The sequence below is a fragment of the Nomascus leucogenys genome, chromosome 2, assembly GCF_006542625.1.
Source record: "Nomascus leucogenys isolate Asia chromosome 2, Asia_NLE_v1, whole genome shotgun sequence".
NCBI lineage: Eukaryota > Metazoa > Chordata > Mammalia > Primates > Hylobatidae > Nomascus > Nomascus leucogenys.
This window is the reverse complement of record NC_044382.1, coordinates 31,945,795-31,965,135: the sequence shown is the minus strand read 5'-3', so window position 1 is coordinate 31,965,135 and position 19,341 is coordinate 31,945,795. Positions and strand designations below refer to the sequence as shown.

General features: G+C 40.8%; 1 protein-coding gene and 1 pseudogene across 12 annotated transcripts in view; both read right to left on the bottom strand.

Annotated features, from left to right (window-relative positions):
* The window catches only part of PPP2R2B (protein phosphatase 2 regulatory subunit Bbeta), a 492,508-nt gene that overhangs the window by 99,676 nt on the left and 373,491 nt on the right, over positions 1-19,341 (bottom strand). For all 12 annotated transcript variants that reach the window (XM_030826999.1, XM_003266591.3, XM_003266586.3 and 9 more), the window contains 3 exons: positions 12,129-12,226; positions 9,129-9,294; positions 2,292-2,404 (listed from right to left, as the gene is read on the bottom strand). In XM_030826999.1, the coding sequence (XP_030682859.1) occupies positions 2,292-2,404; positions 9,129-9,294; positions 12,129-12,226 (377 nt within the window). The remainder of the gene's footprint in view (positions 1-2,291; positions 2,405-9,128; positions 9,295-12,128; positions 12,227-19,341) is intronic.
* On the bottom strand, positions 14,737-19,085 carry LOC115838221 (annotated as a pseudogene).

The window sequence follows — 19,341 nt, the reverse complement described above, 5'->3', positions numbered from 1 at the left end:
AACAAGGGCAAGGTAAAGTCTGGGCAGAAGTTCACGGTATAAACTCTAAGTGGCACTTAATCCAGTTGTTTTCCCCATAAGATTGCCATGTCTCAAGGGGCAAAGGACAGTCTTATTCCTGTTATATTGCCAGTACGGTTGCCACTTAGTAAATCTCAGTGAGTAGTTTGAAGAATAAATACAACAGTATAAAAAGTATAAAAAGAAAAATAACTGAATTGTCCCGTATATATATAGGCCAACTATCAGTAGGGGGTAATAATAGCCATGATGATGATGATGTTATTAATACTAAAACAACAGAAGGGAACTAACATTATTGAGTGCTTTTTGTGAGCCAGCACTACACAGGCTAAGCTGTTTGTTACACAAAATAACTTATTGAATCCTCACAACAATTCCAGGAAGCAGTGACTATCATCATCCCCATTATACAGATGAGACATTGGAGGCACAAGGTGTTCAAATATAGCCACATGCCACATGATGTTTTGGTCAATAACACTGGTTCCACAAGATTATAATACTGTATTTGTACTGTGCCTTTTCTATGTTTAAATATGTTTAGATACACAAATACCACTGTGTTATAATTGCTTACAGTATTCAACACGGGAACATGCGTACAGCCTCGTAGCCAAGGAGCAACAGGCTATACAATGTAGTCTAGGTATGTAGTAGGCTATACCATCTAGGTTTGCATAAGTATACTCTATGATGTTTTCACAACAATGAAGTCACCCAATGATGCATTTCTCAGAATATATTCCCATCATTAAGTGATACATGACTGTCATATGCCCAAGGTCACCAGCGGAAAGTAATGGAGCCAGAATTCTAACCAGGCTGGACTGACTCAACAATAATACTCTTCACTACTCTACTTTCCAGCCTCCAAAACCCCTGCACATTCAGAGCATCAAGGCTGGATTTATGCCAAGTCCACCCAGTCTGATAAGGTGGACTTACATGGCGGTTCTGCAGACTTGAAGGCATAGGCTAATGAGAGGAAACAGAGTCGCCAATGCTTGTGAGCTCAGAAGCAGCTCAACTGAAGACCATGTGCCCATTAGTACAGGGTAAACATCTAATAGTCTAGCAAGGTGGTCAGCACAGAGTCTATATTCAAAAAGTAACTGCTGAATAAGCAGATGTATCAATAAATGAATTATTAAACAAATAAACAAGTGAGCTAATCAAGCATACAATGACCATCTCATTTTGGCTTTCAAACATAGGGCAAGAACCTCTTTTCCTCACATCTACTTCACTGTCTCCCTTCTTACTTTTGGTCTTTAGCAGAGCTGCTGGTGTCTGAAATCACATATTTTACACAGTTTTACAAGTCCATTGGGGTTAGGGCTATCCCAACATGTGCCTGCTTTACTGCTCACATTGAACATGTTCATAACTGAGCTCATCATCCAGTCCTAAACCACTCTGCCTTACATCTACAGACCCTTCCCTTAAAAGTTCGCTTTGAGAAATCCGTTTTTAATGCCACTTTCCTGTGAGAACTTTTCTGGTCTCCAAAAACCACAGCTAATTTCTTCCTCCTTTGATCAAATTGCAACTCTCCAACACTTTCTCAATGCATTTATCTTACTATATTTAGTGCCATAGTCATTTGTATATTAGTCTTACAAATCCTCTTTATCAGACTATGTATTTCTGAGGAACAGGAAGGAAGCCACTCAGACTGAGTAGAGATCATACATTGAGGACCAGTCATAGAGGAAGGGTTTTCCATCCTTCTTGCATTAATTCCTCGTAAGTCCACGAGCAGTAGGTACTGTGTTCACTGTTTTGCAGATGGAGAAACTAAAATTAATTTGCATGCTGAAAGCTCCAAAAGGTTAAATGACTATTGGGAAATTTGGGTAAGTGGCAGAATTTGAAGCCAGGTCTGTTAGATTATTAAGTTTGTGTTCTGAATCACAAGACTACAACTTGCCATCTGGGTTCTCATCCCTGTACCTTGAGTACAGAAGGTGCTCAAGACATTTTAGATAACGTGAACAACAGAGGCTAAGATTATAGTAACGTCTGGCAGTGGCCATGTGGGCAAGTCTTCTGGGACAAAAGGAAAAGCATGGATTTGTAGTCATTAGAAGGCTTGGCACCTTTCCTGCTTCTCCATCTGCCACCAGAGAGACTAGGGTAGGCTGAGTCTCTGCCTACGTTCCCTCACTGGCCCATTATAGTTGCAACTTACAGTAACAACCAGCACGTGGCCAACCTTAGGAGACCTGCCCCTGACCGTGGTGGCCAGGGCAGCCGTTTGCACTCACCCGCAGGGTTGTGATGGTGGCAGGATCCCGGAGCCGGCCCTCCTCATCTTTCAGATTGTAGCCTTCTGGCCTCTTGTCACGCTCGCTGACCTTCCACAGCTTCACAGTTTTATCTGTAGTGGGCGACCAGATTAAGTCAGAATTATAGTGAAAAGCAAGCTTATAAGGGAGTTTTCCTGGGGGCAGTGGGGAGAGGAAGAGATAAGGATGGATAGAATTGCTACAGAAGCTGGCTCATGTAAAGGGTTACCATGCATAAATCCCATGTCATTTGAAGGCAGAGCTCATATTTCAAAACAAAAACATACATTATGCTGGGACAAATGGATTTCCCTGACACTGGGCTCTTAAATCTATAGCTTATACCTTAATTTAGCTCATTCAATAAAAGCATTTATTGAACATTGAATAATAACAATGTGACGTACACAGAGTTTACAATGTAACTAAGAGTTTTACATGAAAAATTGGTTTAACAGTCATAACTCTGGAAGTAGGTGCTATTATCTCATTTGAGCATCTCACCTCACTGACACATTGTCCTTATCATGTCCTAAAAGGCCCTTCATGACCTGCCCTCTCCACTTTCTCCATCTTTCTGACCTCCCTGTCCACCCTCTCCCTGCTCACTCACTGTGCTCCTGCCACGTGGCTTCCCTACTGTTCCAGGTACACATTAAGCTCACTAAGCCTCAGGGCCTTTGCACTTGCTGTTTCTTCTGCCAGGAAAGCCCTTTGCCCTCTTTTTCACATAATTTGCTCCTTTACTTTTCTCTTGCGTTTGCATCCCAACCTTAGAGAGGCTTATGTAAAACCTACCTAAAAAATGCTATCTTCAGAACCATTCTCTATCTCCTCTCTCCTGCTTTATTTTTCTTCATAATACTTTTTACTACCGGACAATTGATTATTTGTCAAATAACTATCTGTCTCTTTCACTAGAGTGTAAAATTGTTGAAGGTAGGGATTCTAACTATCTTGTTTATCACGGTACCACCAGCACCCAGAACAGTGCCTGGCACACAGTAGCTGCTCAATAAACATTAGTAGGGCAAATGAACAAATCTCATCTACCTGCATAGTGCATATTTCTAGCAATATTCAGGGAAATAAAATGGTAAGGAGATACATTGAAATGCTCCTTTCCTTTTGCTGCCTCTGTGGAGTCTCCAGCTGGAAACTACCTTTCTCACCTTTGTACTGCCCCAGCACTTTATACGACTTGATGACACCTGGCATTCTCCATAGCATTAAAACAGAGAACTCCTATCCCTAACAGAACTCCCATGAGAACTCCCATCCCAGATGTGTCATGCGGGCCAAGGAAATGAGTAAAAAGTGCTAAAGGATCTGTGGAGCTGGAATGGCATGCCCTACATGCAGGCTTTTAATTCGATTTTTTTTTTTTTTCTGAGATGGAGTCTCGCATTTTCACCCGGGCTGGAGTGCAGTGGCACAATCTCAGCTCACTGCAAGCTCTGCCTCCTGGGTTCATGACATTCTCCTGCCTCAGCCTCCTGAGTAGCTGGGACTACAGGTGCCCGCCACCATGCCTGGCTAATTTTTTTGTATTTTTAGTAGAGACGGGGTTTCACCGTGTTAGCCAGAATGGTCTCAATCTCCTGACCTCGTGATCCGCCCGCCTCAGCCTCCCAAAGTGCTGGGATTACAGGTGTGAGCCACCATGCCCGGCCTAATTCTATTATTTAAAGAGACAAGATCAGGCAAACAAATCATGTCTGCTGGCCACATGCCTTGGTGGGCTTTCCTTATCAGATCCATTGTACATTTTTTACACTTGTTTTAACATATCTTTTTGAAGGCAGAAACTTGGTTGCCTTCTTTGTATCTTCCTCTGTCCTGCACAAGGTAGGGTTTGGAATTAGACAACCTTGGGCCCAATCCCCACTCTGACGCCAGTCACATGGCCAAGGATGGGGATTCCCACACAGTAGGTACATAACCCTTCCTCCCTTCTCTCCCTCCTTCCCTCCCTCCTTTTTTTCCTTCCTTCTTTCTTTCCTTCCTTTCCTTCCTCTCTCCTTTCTTCCCTTCCTCTCTTCTTCTTCTTCTTTTAAATTGAGATAGTGTCTCACTCTGTTGCCTAGGCTGGAGTGCATTGGCATGATCGTGGCTCACTGCAGCCTCGACTTCCTGGGCTCAGGTGATTCTCTCATCTCAGCCTCCGGAGTAGCTAGGATCGCAGTCACATGCCACCATGCCCAGTGAATTTTTGTATTTTTTATAGAGACGTGGTTTTGTCATGTTGCCCAGGCTGATCTCAAACTCCCAGGCTCAAGCAGTCTGCCCACCTTTGCCTCTCAAAGTGCTGGGGTTACAGGCATGAGCCACCACACCCGACCATAACTAGTATTTCTTAAGCAACAAATAGGATTGCCAGATTTAGCAAGTACAGAACACCCAGTTAAGTTTGAATTTCAGATAAGCAAAAAATAATTTAGTATGAGTATATCCCACACAGTTCAATGTTACAAAGAAAGATGGTGCCTCAGTTTCTTTATTTGTAAACTGGGGAAACAGTAGCTTCCTCATGGGGATCTGATGAGGATTAAATAAATCACAGCATGGAGAGTGTTTAACACAGTATTAGTCTTCTAATAATGGTCCACAAATGACAGCTTTTATTAGAATTAGCAAATTGGGCAACTGTTCTGCCATAATAACATGTTGCTCTGACAGCTTTAGCTTCAACCCTCAATGATGTCAGCACATCCTATTTCTTCTCTGTAACACTGTCAGGGGAGAAAAGCCATCCCTCTGGGAATTCCTTCCTCTTTTGCCCCTTGCTTCATTCCTCCACTTCTCCTCACCTGACTTTTTGCCACCACCTCCCACTTCTCATGCCTTTGGGTGGACAGATCTTCTAAGCAGGAGATGTGGATCACAGTACCATTGCGCCTTGAAGCTGCCAGAAACAAATGCTTTGTTCTTGGAGGTCTTAATGCACCACATTGTGAAGTGGGCTTTCAGCAGCAAATAAGTGCCACATTTTCTTGTATCTGGGCATCATTTGGGCTGCTCATGTCTGACACACTGGCAAGGCTGCTAAGTGTATGATTTGTGCGCTCTGAGTTGTGCAGTCACCCTGGCTTGTGCTGGAGCAAAAGGGGATCCTGCTGCATACCGAACTGCTTTTTAGGGTGAGAAAATGAACATGGGCCGTATTTATACAGTCACGTGATTGGCTCTTGATCAGCTGTGGCTTAGAACATCCCCAAAATTTTAATACCAAATATTTTTTGTTTCATGGCTTTGGAATGTATCCCGTCCCATTTGCAAAGTTAACATCGTGTATTTTTCTTATCATGAATGATAAATTGCTATACAGAGAAACAGAGAAATCATGGGAATAACATGAATAAAAATCACCTCCAACCTCTCCAGTCAGGGACGATCATCAACACTTTGCATAAATCCTTATAGTACTTTTTCTATGTACTTTGGGGGGAGAATACAAATCTATAATATTGCATATATAGATTTTGTATTTTCTCATTTTATTTTCTTTTTATTATACAAGTGGTACATGGAATGTTTATTGAAATAATCATAAAGCTAAAAAAAAACTCCCTTAATTCCACTAGACAGAGATACCGATTATACAAATTTTGTGATTTTTTTATATTTATGTATACAATTATGTAACTTTTTAGTAAACATAATATGGCAAACTTAGTTTATAGTATGCATTTGCCTAATCATATTTATCTATACCAACATCTATCCCTGCAAATATATTTATAGGGATAGAATATATTATGTATACTATAACATATTGTATATATGATTTATAATAGTGATAATTTGTTAAAAGCTAAAGTACTAATAGTAGGAGGCTTACTAGTAAACTAGAGAAGAATCACACAAGGAAATACTATGTGGTCATTATGGTATTTTAGAATATTTAACAATTGGGAAGATATTCCTATTATTAAGTGTTATATTAATAAAAACCTAGTTACAAAAGAGTTTGCAGAATATATCATATTTCTGTTAAGAAACAAATTTATTCGTATCTTTTTGCTTTTTTCTTTAAAAGACTTAACAGTGGTTCTCTCTGGATGGGAACACTTTTATTATTTTTGTTTTTCTGTATTTTTTTTTCAATGAACATGTACTAATTTCATAGTGAGAAAAACAAATTCAGTATACCCCCCTTCTCATTATAGGTATTGAAGTGGAAGCAGAAAATGAGGTAAAACAATGTGTTTTTATGTGGTAAATAATTTGAGAGTCTAGATTCACAATTGAATGTTGGTTTTATTTTTTATTGAAATTGTAAAGTTGAAAGTATATTCTAGCAGAAAGTAAAAATTGTTCCTAACTATAATAAGATAAGCAGTATATTTTCTTAAAGATAATTGATGGTGAATTCAATCCAATTCCCCATGGTTGGGTTGCCTGGAGTCATTCTTGACTTTATTATCACACTTCTTTTCTTGACTCAGTATCTTGATGCTTTGTGAATAAAAAAGTCTAAGGAACATGTGGCTGTTAGTATGAGTAATGACTTTTTCTTTCTTCTTGATGGTTCTCTGAGTAGTTTATCATCACTCGTGGCAGCTTTTAAACACAATCTTATCATCTATCTTCATTTTCTCTTTTGTACAGTAGTTCCAATTGTCTTCCATTAATTTTTGCATGTTAACCTATTTGGCCTAAGGGGGATTTTCAACCTCAATATTAGTATAAAAAAGAAAATTACATAAGAACATGGGAATTTTTCTTAGAAGAATCATTTTGAGATGCTGTTGGCATATGAAACAGTATCCCAAATGGGAAGATAATATCCTTGTTAATCAAAAAACTATTTAAAAACTCAATTAACAGAATATTATGCTATATAATTAATCTTCATTGCATTTCACTGACTTTTTCCCATCCCCCCCAACAAAGTAGTTAATAAGTCCTTGAGTTTTTTTTTTTTTTTTTTTTTTTTTTTTTTGAGATGGAGTTTTGCTCTGTCACCCAGGGTACAGTGCGGTGGAGTGATCTCGGCTGACTCCAAGCTCCGCCTCCTGGATTCACGCCATTCTCCGGCCTCAGCCTCCCGAGTAGCCGAGTAGCCGGGACTACAGGTGCCCGCCAGCAGACCCGGCTAATTTTTTTGTATTTTTAGTTGGGACGGGGTTTCACCGTGTTAGCCAGGATGGTCTCGATCTCCCGACCTCATGATCTGCCCGCCTCGGCCTCCCAAAGTGCTGGGATTACAGGCGTGAGCCACTGCGCCTCGCCAAGTCTTTGAGTTTTAAATGCAATAATCAATAGGCTAAATTTGGAATATAAAGTGAGTTAGCTATAGAAGACAGTCAGACATTTTTCCTCTGCCTGAAGTAATTAAGTCAAAATCATCAGAAGTCTCTTTTATTCCGAGTAGTGTTGAATCTGCAAAGCCTGTTAGTGAAACTTAAATAGCAAAATTAAAAGGAAAGAAATTGAAACAAATTTATGTGGCTTGGCTTCCAAGAAATTAGGATTGCAAAATGTAAACAGAACAATAAATATAGTTATGAGAAAGAATCAAACTACTTGGAATCTGGAAAAACAGATGAGTAGAGATCTGGTCATGAGGAAACGAGATATGCTTGGATAACCCTAAACCAGCTGCGTCTGAATTGTCATTTTTTAGACTTCTATGTTGGCTTTATATTTGAGAGATTTGGGGTTCAAATGCATTAAATAACTTCCCCCTTTTTTCCATAAGATTAATATGAGACTCATTGTAAAAACTTCACAAATTAAAATGACAAAAGGAACAAACTGACGTTACCCATACTGCACAAAAATTAATCATAATGAACCTTATGTTGTATTTCCTTCCAGTCTTTAAAAATATTCATGTATGTTTGATCACATTATTGACATTGTATTTTTTCACTTGAAATATGAACATTTCCCATCCTTTTTAAATCCCTTGCTTCTTGCTTCTCAATTTAAATTAAAATGTATATTCCTCATGGACTCACATATGAGATAAAATGAATCATTCTCCAACTCATTTTCTTGGGAGAGGGTGTTTAATTTTTAAATACGAATCCTCTTAATTGTTATGCTATTCAATTAGCACTCTTTAACATGTGACTTTATGCCAAGTTGTTTTGAGCTTAGATGGCTTCTTTTAGCAAGGATTTAAGAACCTGGAGATTAGGTAATTCCACTGTATAAAGACTTACCCAGTGATTATGTAATTTGTCTTTCTATTCAATACCCAACATCCTCTCTCTCTGACCTATTTATGTCAACTCCTCCTCATCCAACAAATGGTGTTAAATATGGAGGGAGATAGGGAAAGAAACCCTTTCTTGATCAGTTTTTTGATAAAGTCCCTATCTCTTCTTGCCTTGTGCTCCTATCTTAGAACTTAATTTTTGTCAGAGAGACACACAGCCATCTGCTTTACAGACCCTAAAATATATTCAGGGATTAATAACTTCTATTCAATATGCCAACCTCACAGAGACAGCATGTTGAGTTTCCTGAAATGTATTCCCAGAATAACATTCAGTGAATCTTAAGACAGGAAGTCACATTCCAAAAAACACCTGCAAATAATCTGCAATAGTTGAAAACTGCAGATAATGGGTCTCACATAATTGGGTCATAAATTTAATATTTTAAAAAACAATAGTTACTATTTATTGAGGGCCTAATCTTCATGTGCCAGGCACTCTGCTAAGCATCTTGCAAATGTTATTTCTAAGTTTTTCAACAGCCCACACAGTTCAAAGGAAAATTGAGGATAAGAGAGATTGAAGTATATAGTTTGGCCAACTGTATCTCTGAAAATACCAAACAGGAAAAATCACTTCCACCTACCATTAGTAGACAGAAGAAAGTAAGCTGCATTCTGCTGGGGGAGCCATCTTATTTTATTGATTTTTTCTTCTATTTCTAAACTCTTCAGGTAATCGAACTCGGGTTCATGGCTCTGGAATGTGCTGTAAACATTGTATTCACCCCTACGATGAACCTGATTTTTACTCTGTAGGAAAGGAAAAAAATAGACGAAAGATTAAATCACAGTAGCTAACTGTAAAACTCGCCAACTCCCTTTCTTTTCCAGCAGTCATTGAGGGTGGGATGAGGGTAGGGGCCATGATAGTCACTAGCACCTCTGAAAAAAAAAAATATATATATATATATATATAATTATACACATGAACTTCTGTACTATCATATAGTATACATAATACATACATAGAAATATATTAAAATAGAACAAAATTTTAAAATCAATATAAATAGAAGTTCTAACATTTTCTTTTTGCATCCTAACAGATGCTGCAGTCACCCTTCGGAGTGAGCCATCCCACAGTGGCATTCGTAAATACTTACGTGGACCCCTTAAAGAGAGTACAAAGTTGTAGCATCTGTGACTTTCATTGGCCTTTTAAGATCTCACCTGATTCTCATGAAATCTCTGAGGTAGGTGGGGCAAGGAAATGGACAAAAGAGGCTCAGATATTAAATGACTTTCTCTAGGTCTCACAGCTCATAAGGAGCAGATTTGGGCATCAGATATGCCCCTGCTCCTTTTTTTTTTTTCTTTCCAACATGAGTGACAAAGCAGACAGGAGCTCAGGGATGCTACCTGCATCATTAAGGAATGATGAGACTTTACCTCTTGGCTTTCCTCTAGCACTGATTATGCAATGAGCAAACAGCAGGGACTACATATATGATGAGAGAATTAAACACAAGGGCAAGGGTCTGCAGAAACAGGAAGAAAAAGAAGAAAGGAAGAGAGGAGAAAAAAACAGGATGTGAAAGAAAGAAGGAGAAGAGGAGGAAAGCAGAAAGGGAAGTTTTATTTAAGGTATTTTAGGTCCTTATTACCAAGAGCTTCAAGAAGCAGGCTTTGAAAAACTCAAAAATACAAATATGAGTCTTTTATTAAACATTTGTTACAAAATCCTGACTCTTAATAAAAGGGTTAATTTCCAAATGTATGTTTCTAGGTGGATATAAAATATCCAAACCCAAATCTCAACTTACTGACCAGTGAGAGTGCTGAACCCTGGGTGTGTAATGTATTTTTGCGGACTCTCTGGGTGTGTGCCTCCTGAGAATTCACTCCTGGAGCTCACCCAGGAGTCAAAAGCAGGTCTGCCCTAGATGATGTCACTGGGTTTGTTTCTCATTTTAGTCCCAAGACTGGCCACAAAGCTTAATGCTTAACTGCAGGTTCTTTATCCTCATTGACATTTATTTTTTATTGAACAAAACTACCCTGCTTTAGAAAATGTGTCCCCCATCATTCTATTAATGAATCAGGCTTCCCAAATATTTCACTAAATTAAAATAGGTGAAACCTATAAATAGCTAATGGAAAATGTAGAGCAGAATATTACTGGCAACATGCTGCCTTGGGTAATTTATGCTAAATAGCTCCTCTGGTTCCTCTTTACCATCACTGCGAACCTAATTGGTTTTTTTTTTTTTTTTTTTTTTTTTTTTAAGAAAAAGCTGGAAAAGGAGGTTTGAAAATGAGTGTTCAAAAGACTTTAAATGCTGACATACTTGGTACTATCCTGCTCATTTGCAGAGAGAGCCAGTCCACCTTAACAATACATTTATAAGAGTGTTGATTTGCTACCATCCAAATCAGACTGTCAAGTGTGTGTAGTATGTGCCAGACCAATTAGCACTAGGCAGCTCTGGAAAAGTAGGAAATATTCCAGGTCACGAAGAGCTATTAGTTTCTACTTGCCAACCACATTTTCGTGTTTCCAGGGCCAATGGAATAGGCTGGATGCCTGATTTAATGCTGAGCACTTGAATTTATATGGAACCCCAAGGGATTACGATGCCCTTATAGAAATTAATTGCAAATAATGTGCAATTACCAAATATATCACCTCTAAATGAGGCTTTCCTTTTTTGAGGGGAGGTGTACCGCAAATGGCTTTGAGGCACAAAGCAGGCTTTAAATTGCTAGGGAAGTCTCTTGTGAAACCTTCCTCTCACACTGGGCCTCCCTCATGCTTCCCAAGTGCCTGGTGAATCTCAGAGGCAGGCAGTGGCAGATGGGAGAGTTACTAGAACACAGACTGGCCTGCTGGAAGCTCCAAGACCATGCCAGGGGAGACCAAAGAAATCAAACTGGGCCATAATTCCATTCTGACAAATAGAAGCAGACACCAAAAAACTCAATTTATATGAAAAAGAGAAACAATTCCTAGTGGAACCCATGTCTCAGGAAGAAATGGGTTTATGAGAGTCACTGGAAGTTAGAACTCCTGCTCAGAAATGGTCCTATATGCAGCACTCAGCTCCAGGGGCCTCTGTGTCACCTACAGTGATACTGTGATGTGTGTTATATGCTTTCTCAGATGCCAGTTTGTGGCCTTTTACTCCCTTTGGTGAGGCAAGCTATCATTTTTTTCTCTCCTGTCCCAAGTTGTCCTCTTCACATCTGTTGGCAAATAAACTATGTTTTTTTTCCTCCTACATATTCTGGCAGCACCTGAAATCAAGGAAGACTGAATTTCAATGGCTCTGTGACAGATCCCACTGAAAAAGGAGGAGTTACGCTCAACAAGCACCCATGGAATTTTGCAGGTCAGGCTAGAAGTGAAGTTGTTTTGCAGGTGTAACATCCAGGCGTAGAAAGATAAGGCCATGCCCAGAAAGGCTTTCTTTTACAAGGTTTTTATGAGTCTGAATGTATAACTGTTGATGTTAATGACTTTTTGGCAGTTTTTAGTTTTCGAGCAAAGCATCAAGGTTAAGGGCGACACGGAAGGATTAAGGAACAGTAGGAGGCCTCCTTTAAAAAGTGAAGAAAATGGGCATTTTGCATTCACCACCACTTACCTCCTGCTCTCGTTGAAATATTACAACCCGACCCCCCTTGTCCCCTGTCGCTAGTAATTCTCCCGTGTGGTTGAATTCTACCGTAGAGATAATGTCAGCTGCAAAGAAGAAGACAAAGGCAATTTAAGTAACTGCACACTTACTTTGAAAGGATAGATAATAGATATACTTTTCTATGCATTTAAGGGCTTAGGGCTTTGTCTCTGCAGTGGAATTTACAAGGATGTTATGTTCTAGGTTTTAAATGCCACCAGAAGTGGCACTTGGGAAGTAAATTTCCCAGATGCCCACACTGCACAGTGGTCTCCTGGAACATCTGGAGAGAATAAAAGGGAAAAACACATTTATACCCTTTTAAGGAAGAGAAAATTAACTTCATGATGGCCGAAGGAAATGGTGATTTTCTTTGATGATTTCTACCAACCACAGACCCTTCGTGCACCCATGGCCTTTACACCAAGAATCTTCCCCACACAGGCTTCAGCTGTGGCTATTCAAATCAGGGCTAGGGGCTGTGATGAAGCAGGGTTAGGATGCTTGAAGCTCAGACAGGGAAAATGGAGGAACAGAGCACAAAGAAATCATTGGGAAAACTCTGCCAGTCGATAATTCAAGGAAGGAACTGATGAATCCTCCAGCTTGGCCTGTGCTCCTTCTTTTTTTGTGAGCCCAACACATCCTTCTGGAAGAGCATGCCTTATTTCAACCCCAGGAGAAGGGTGCTGAGAAAACAAGGTCATAAGGGCAGAGAAGTGAGGGCAATTTGTACTCTGTATTTCTAATCAGAGAAAATGCACAGGCACCAGGAACTCAGATCACAGATAATTGCTGAAGGAATGCCAGCCTGCCAAGTCTTTCTTCCATGCTGGTTACCCCCGGAGGAACATGGACAGGTAAATTACCTATGATTGGATTTATTAGGGCTATTTTTAGAAAAATGTCAGAGGTTAATTCCCCCACAATTATTCCCCTGCAGGGCTCCAACAATTGCTACCAAGAGTGCAAATGAGTTAAAAAAAAAAAAAAAAAAAAGAGGCAGGGGAATTATGACTATGGCCTTTGACAGGAACATTCTGAAGATAATGTCTAGGTAAGGAGAAACAGTGAGGTGGAAAACTAAGGCAATTACCCCTGAGTAATTCTGATCTCAAATCTTACTTTTATATCATTATTTCAGGATTTTCTTTGTGTGCCTGATTTGTTCAGGTAAGTAGTGTAAAATTCTCCAATTCACATATAACTGTTCTTTTCCAGGTATGAAAAGGCTCCTTATGGTCATTCATTGTGCAGAAGTTAACAAAAATAAGGCATAAACCTTGGTCACTTTCAAGCTAGACACATTTAAAAGAACAATTCTTGATTTCTTGTTTTGACTTCTTAGATGATTGACCTCATAGATAGCAAATTCAAAGCCCTACAGGGCCACAAAATAACATAGGTGAACTAGAAAGACTATGTATGTCTCCTTTAACGGGGCAAGTGGCTATTCAGCTTAAACTGATTGGGGACGTGATTGCCTGCATTGCCATGTATTGCCTGATGTTCTCATTGTTTAAATATATATAGGAAGCTGGAAATCAAGACTTTTATGCAAAAATCTCTTAGTTTATACATTGGCAAGTATTTTTTTCAATGCCATGAGAATGAAAAAGTTAATCATATCTTGGGCTGAATATGGTTTGTGGGTTATCAGTTTATGACTTCTGGTGTACAGAGTCTTCACTTGGAATAGGCTATGTCATTCTAATACTGATGCTTTTAACTAGAAATCTAGTTCATTTTCTCAAGAAGACTCCTCCAGTGAATACTACCTTAAGGAAACACAAAATAAGCAATATGGTTACTAAGTTCCAGATTTAAGTTTAGAAGGTCCATTTATGTAACCAATGCCCATGAATTGAGAAGAAAGTCCAGCCAGTGAGAAAGCCAGACACCTCAAGTGAGTTATTTGACTACTTTCCTTTGTTATAGTTTGCCCATCTTAGCAAACTACTCCCATGTTTAGAGGAGAGAAGGCATCTACTTAACATTTGCAGTTGCTTCTGATTGCCCTGCTTGAAAGTACCAGTACTAAATTATACTTCTAACATTAACCACTGCTTCTGGCTTTTCAATGAGTGGTTAGCAAAGGGTTATTCATGGGGCTTCCAATTTGGGTGCAGCCTAAAGCAGGCATGGCTATGGCTTTTCACTTTTTGTCTTTGGTCAGGTACAAAGGCTGGTCCAGTTCAAGGCTCTTGAACTGCTCAAATACAAACATTTCTCAGAAAGAAAGAGTAGCAGGAAATAATGAGAGGGTGGTGGGAGTCAGGCCTGAGGTTTACAATGCCCAGCTCTTGTCTTAGAGCTACGTTCTAAAGTTCTGCTTACATGCAGTCTATGCCCTTTCACTGGACAGTGATTAATGCAGAACACTAGAGTTCTGGGTGGGCTGCAAGGGCCTTACAATGAGAACTAAAGATGGGGCTTTCCTTTTGGTGAAGTTGGGTATCAGTAGAGAGTTAAGTAGCTTTTCCTAATGTGAGCTCTTGGCTCAGTTGCCAAGACAATATTACTCCAAGGGCAACAACACTTGCTTTCCCAGGGGATGACACATATATTTTCCTTAGTCCTAGACTCTGAAAATGTCTTTACTCTAAGACCCATGCAAGTCAAAACAAGGCGGGATCCAAGTGGAAGTCAAAGGCACATGATTTAAGCCAGTATTATTAGAATTCTGCATTATGGAATATTAGACATGGTCCCAGGTAATACAAATATTTCCTTTGTTTTCCAGGTGTTATTATTTTGCAATGCTATGTCTCCCTCAAGAACCTTGTAAGAGAAAGGGTGATTTGCATGGCAGGATTCTGAAATTCCTTAGTCCTCTTGCAGAGACCTTACCTTTATTTTAATTCTACTAGCCAGCTGCTCTGTACATGAACCTGTTTATATCATGCTATTGTCTACTTCCCTTCAGAGAATAAGCCATGGCAGCTCAAGTTAATGCTTGTTTTGAACTTTCATGTTTCCTGACTCATTTATCATTGCTAAGCCAGTAGGTGTAACTGGAATACTTTACTGCCCCATCCATCTCTGCATGTCTTTATCTATGACTGTTTAATAATTGATGCAAAACTCATGAATCACTATACATTCCAATTTCAAGATACTGAAACTTCTGATACAAATACTCTAGTGTTTGCAGCATGCTCTTTGGTAAGGCAGTTTAAACTGGAAAATATACTGCTCAAGACAAAATAATTTTGTGATATGGAAAGAGGATGTAGTAATAAGGTAGCAAGTTTAGAGATAATAACGTCATTTGAAATCATGATCAACAGAAATCAATTCATCAAGTTCAACATGGCTTTCACCTTTAAATTATAAGTTTATATGACAATTCCACATTTCATTAAATGCTCAGCCTAATCATGCTGTTGATCAAGAAACTACAAACTTGAGCATTTTTCCTCTGTTGTATATAGATGTGGATAAAGTACACATTGACTAAAAACAAAAGCCAGAAACAGCTAGAAAAGTCAAATGTAGTTAAAATGATTTTTAAAGGAAACCCTGGGTAGTGTGAAGTTTGCCTTGCTCCAAATCTATTTGTGCTGATTTAATTTCCACAAGATGGTGGCCTGGTAACCCCATTTCTAGCTCAACAGGCACTATTAAGGCTGAGTTTATTATTATTTTTTTAAATCAATCTCAGCATCCTACAAAAGTTCTGGACTGGTAATTTCATACATAAAGTATTATTTACCTGAATAATAGATATTGACTTAACAATGATACGCATGTGAGGCTAATGATTGTGAGGCTTACGGAAACAGAGGAATCTCCTAGTTCATCCCGAGTCTCTTGCAGTATCACGCTAGGCTGGAGTCTATGCAATGCTAAAGAATTGAGTTGAGGCAGGGCACCTGGATTATTAGGTGATATACAGCTTACATAGCAGGGTGACTGTTTTGATAAAATGGAGACTCAGTTTAGACTTAGGATCTAAACTCAAAGTCTACAGATGGAATATCTTACTGACCAGGTCACTAGCACTGACCTCTCAACATCAATCATAGAGATGGAAATGCAAAGGTAATGCAATTTAGCTTTCAGAGCCCATTAAATGTTTTATCTTTCATCTAAGAAACATTTGGTAGATAATATCATAAAGTCATTTACCCTACTTGCATCAGCTGACTAGTTCTGCCCACTCAATACTTGGCTTTATTTCTGATGACTGGATTGGGTTTTGGTAGTTTTCTCCTTCAGCTAAGATAAGAACGGAAAATATATTTCATAGTGAATGACAATGGTGAAATGATCATAGTTACCAGGTTTGTGTTGAGAAGGTTTTGCGGGGTCACTTCTAGGCTGGGGTGCCATGATTAATGGGTAATGAATCTGGGTGGGTGGTGGGGGAGGTAGGATGTGTATCATTTGTCATCCCAGCACAGAGGCTTCTAGCTAGACTGGCAATGACTACTTTGTGGATCATTAAACAAACAGGATTCTTAGGCGTCCTGATGGGAATTACAGTTGTTCCTCCCATCCATATAAAACTGTGGTCTCCTTCTTGGGTCCTGGTTCACAGTCCAAAGTCAGCATTCATTTTCTCTGATAAGGTTTACTTTGGTAAGTTTTGGTAACTGAAATAGTGCCTTTGAGTAAATTTTCCACAAATAGGGGGTTGGGGAGGGGATAGGAAAAAAGTCTGGTTATGGCCAAACCCAAATACTCCTACTGGGATTATGCCAAGATGACCTTGTTGAAAGATGTTAATATGTCATAAAATTTAGAAAATAATCAGTCAATAAAACAGTTTATGTCAAATGATTGCAATTTTGTCAAAGCGTTTTCACTTCAGAATATATCTTTTCTTTCTTTTTTTTTTTTTTGGCAGAGGTAGCTGAGGTTTTATTTTGGACAGAAAAACAAAACAAAACAGAACAAAAAACAATTGAATTGTTTTGTAGCTGGAGGCATGGGCAAGGGGCGGGGGTCCCCGGGCAGTTAACTCCACCGCGGGTGGGCTGAGGGCTAGGGCTGAGCCTCAGGTACGTCTCCTGTTCCCTGTGCTTCCTTGCACAGCAGCCTCCCTCCTGGGCTCTGGGGCAGCCGCAGGAGGGGCAGGCTGGGAGGGGCTGCCGCAGCTGTTCACTTGGGCAGGAAGAGGACACCAGCTTCCCATCTCGGGTCTCGATCTTCTTCACAACCATGGCCCTGGTGGAGCTGGTGCGGCTGAAGGGACTGGAGCCTGCACCAGAGCGGGAGCTGGAGCCCAGGCGGTAGCTGAGGCCAGAGCTTGTGAGCCCCCCATAGGCCAAGCTCACACAACCTGCATAGCCGCTGGTGGTCTTTGTATGGATACTCATGTTCTGCATCTTCCAGCAGCTTCCTGTAGGTGGCGATCTCGATGTCCAGGGCCAGCTTGATGTTCATCAGCTTCTGGTAGGCACGCAGCTGCCGCGCCATGTCCTACTTGGCCTGCTGAAGGGCGGCCTCCAGCTCCGACAGCTTAGCGTTGGCATCCTTAATGGCCAGCTGCCTGCGCTGCTCGGCATCCGCGATGCCGGCCTCCAGGGAAATCCTCCAGCCTTTGAGGCCCTTAGTCTCAGCCTGGAGCCAGCTGACGTTCCGGTTCATCTCAGAGATCTCAGTCTTTGTAAGACGCAGGTCATCCCAGCCAGCGTCTGCAGCTCCTCATACTTAATCTGATATATGCTCTCGGCCTCCGCCCGGCTGCAGTTGGCGATCTCCTCGTAGTGTACCCTGACTTCAGCGATGATGCTGTCTGTGTCCAGGGAGCGGCTGTTGTCAATGGACAGCACCACAGACGTGTCCGAGATCTGGGACTGCAGCTCCCGGATCTCCTCTTCATATAGCTGCCTGAGGAAGTTGATCTTGTCAGCCCTTCCAGGCAAGACTCCAGCTCTACCTCGTTAATGTAAGCGTCATCCACATCCTTCTTGATGAGGACAAATTCATTCTCCATCTCTGTACGCTTATTGATCTCATCCTCATGCTTGTTCTTGAAGTCCTCCACCAGCCCCTGAGTGTTGCCAAGCTCTGCCTCCAGCTTCAGCTTCTCCTGGCCCAGAGTCTCCAGCTGCCGCCTAAGGCTGTTGATGTAGCTCTCGAACATGTTGTCCATGTTGCTCCCAGCCGTCTTCTGCTGCTGCAGGAAGCTCCACTTGGTCTCCGGCATCTTGTTCTGCTGCTCCAGGAACCGTACCTTGTCGACGAAGGAGGCAAACTTGTTGTTGAGGGTCTTGATCTGCTCCTTCTCCTGGGTGCGCACAGCAGGGATGTTGGGGTTCACCTCCAGGTTAAGGGGGCTCAGCAGGCTCTGGTTGACCGGGACGGCAGTGAGGCCTCCCATGCCACTGGCCCCACCATAGTCCACCCCGGAAGCTGCTGCTGCCCACTCGGGAGAAGCTCAAGGAGCTGATGCGGACGCCAGGCCCACTCGTGTAGGAGCAGCTGCAGAAGGGCCGGGTGCCAGAGGTAGACACCTTGTAGGACTTCTGCACCCTGATGGACATGGTGGAGGCACAAGTGGAGGCAGGCGGGCTGAACCAGGCGGAGATTCCAGAAGGAGCGGAGAAGCTGCTTCTTGGTAGAATATATCTTTTCTAACAGGTAAAGCAATATGTACACTTACAGAAACTCTGTTAATGACAAGGTGGCACTTAAAATATAAAACTAGGTTTCCTTTACAATCTGACTCTCCTACAAGTAATTGTTAATGACTACACATACTCACACACTCTGTCTATATAGACAAAAGTTTATCAGGGAGAATCCGAAATGGTACTGTTTTGGTGTAGGACGTACATAATTTATTTTCTTAAGGTCTTTTTCTAAATCTTCAGTATTTTCTATTTTTTGCCATAACCATAAATACTTGAACACTTTTTAACTTGTAAACAATTTTATTTTCAAACTGAATGAAAGATTTTAGTACTTAGCAGCTTTAAAACTTTTTAAAAATTTAAAATTTATATATAGGCTGGGCACAGTGGCTCACACCTGTAATCTCAGCACTTTGGGAGGCTGAGGCAGGTGGATCGCTTGAGCTCAGGAGTTCGAGACCAGGCTGGGTAGCATGGTGAAACACCATTTCTACCAAAAATAAAAAAGTTAGCTCGGCATGATGGTGTATGTCTGTGGTCCCAGCTACTTGGGAGGCTGAGGTGGGAGGATCGCTTGAGCCTGGGAGGCGGAGGTT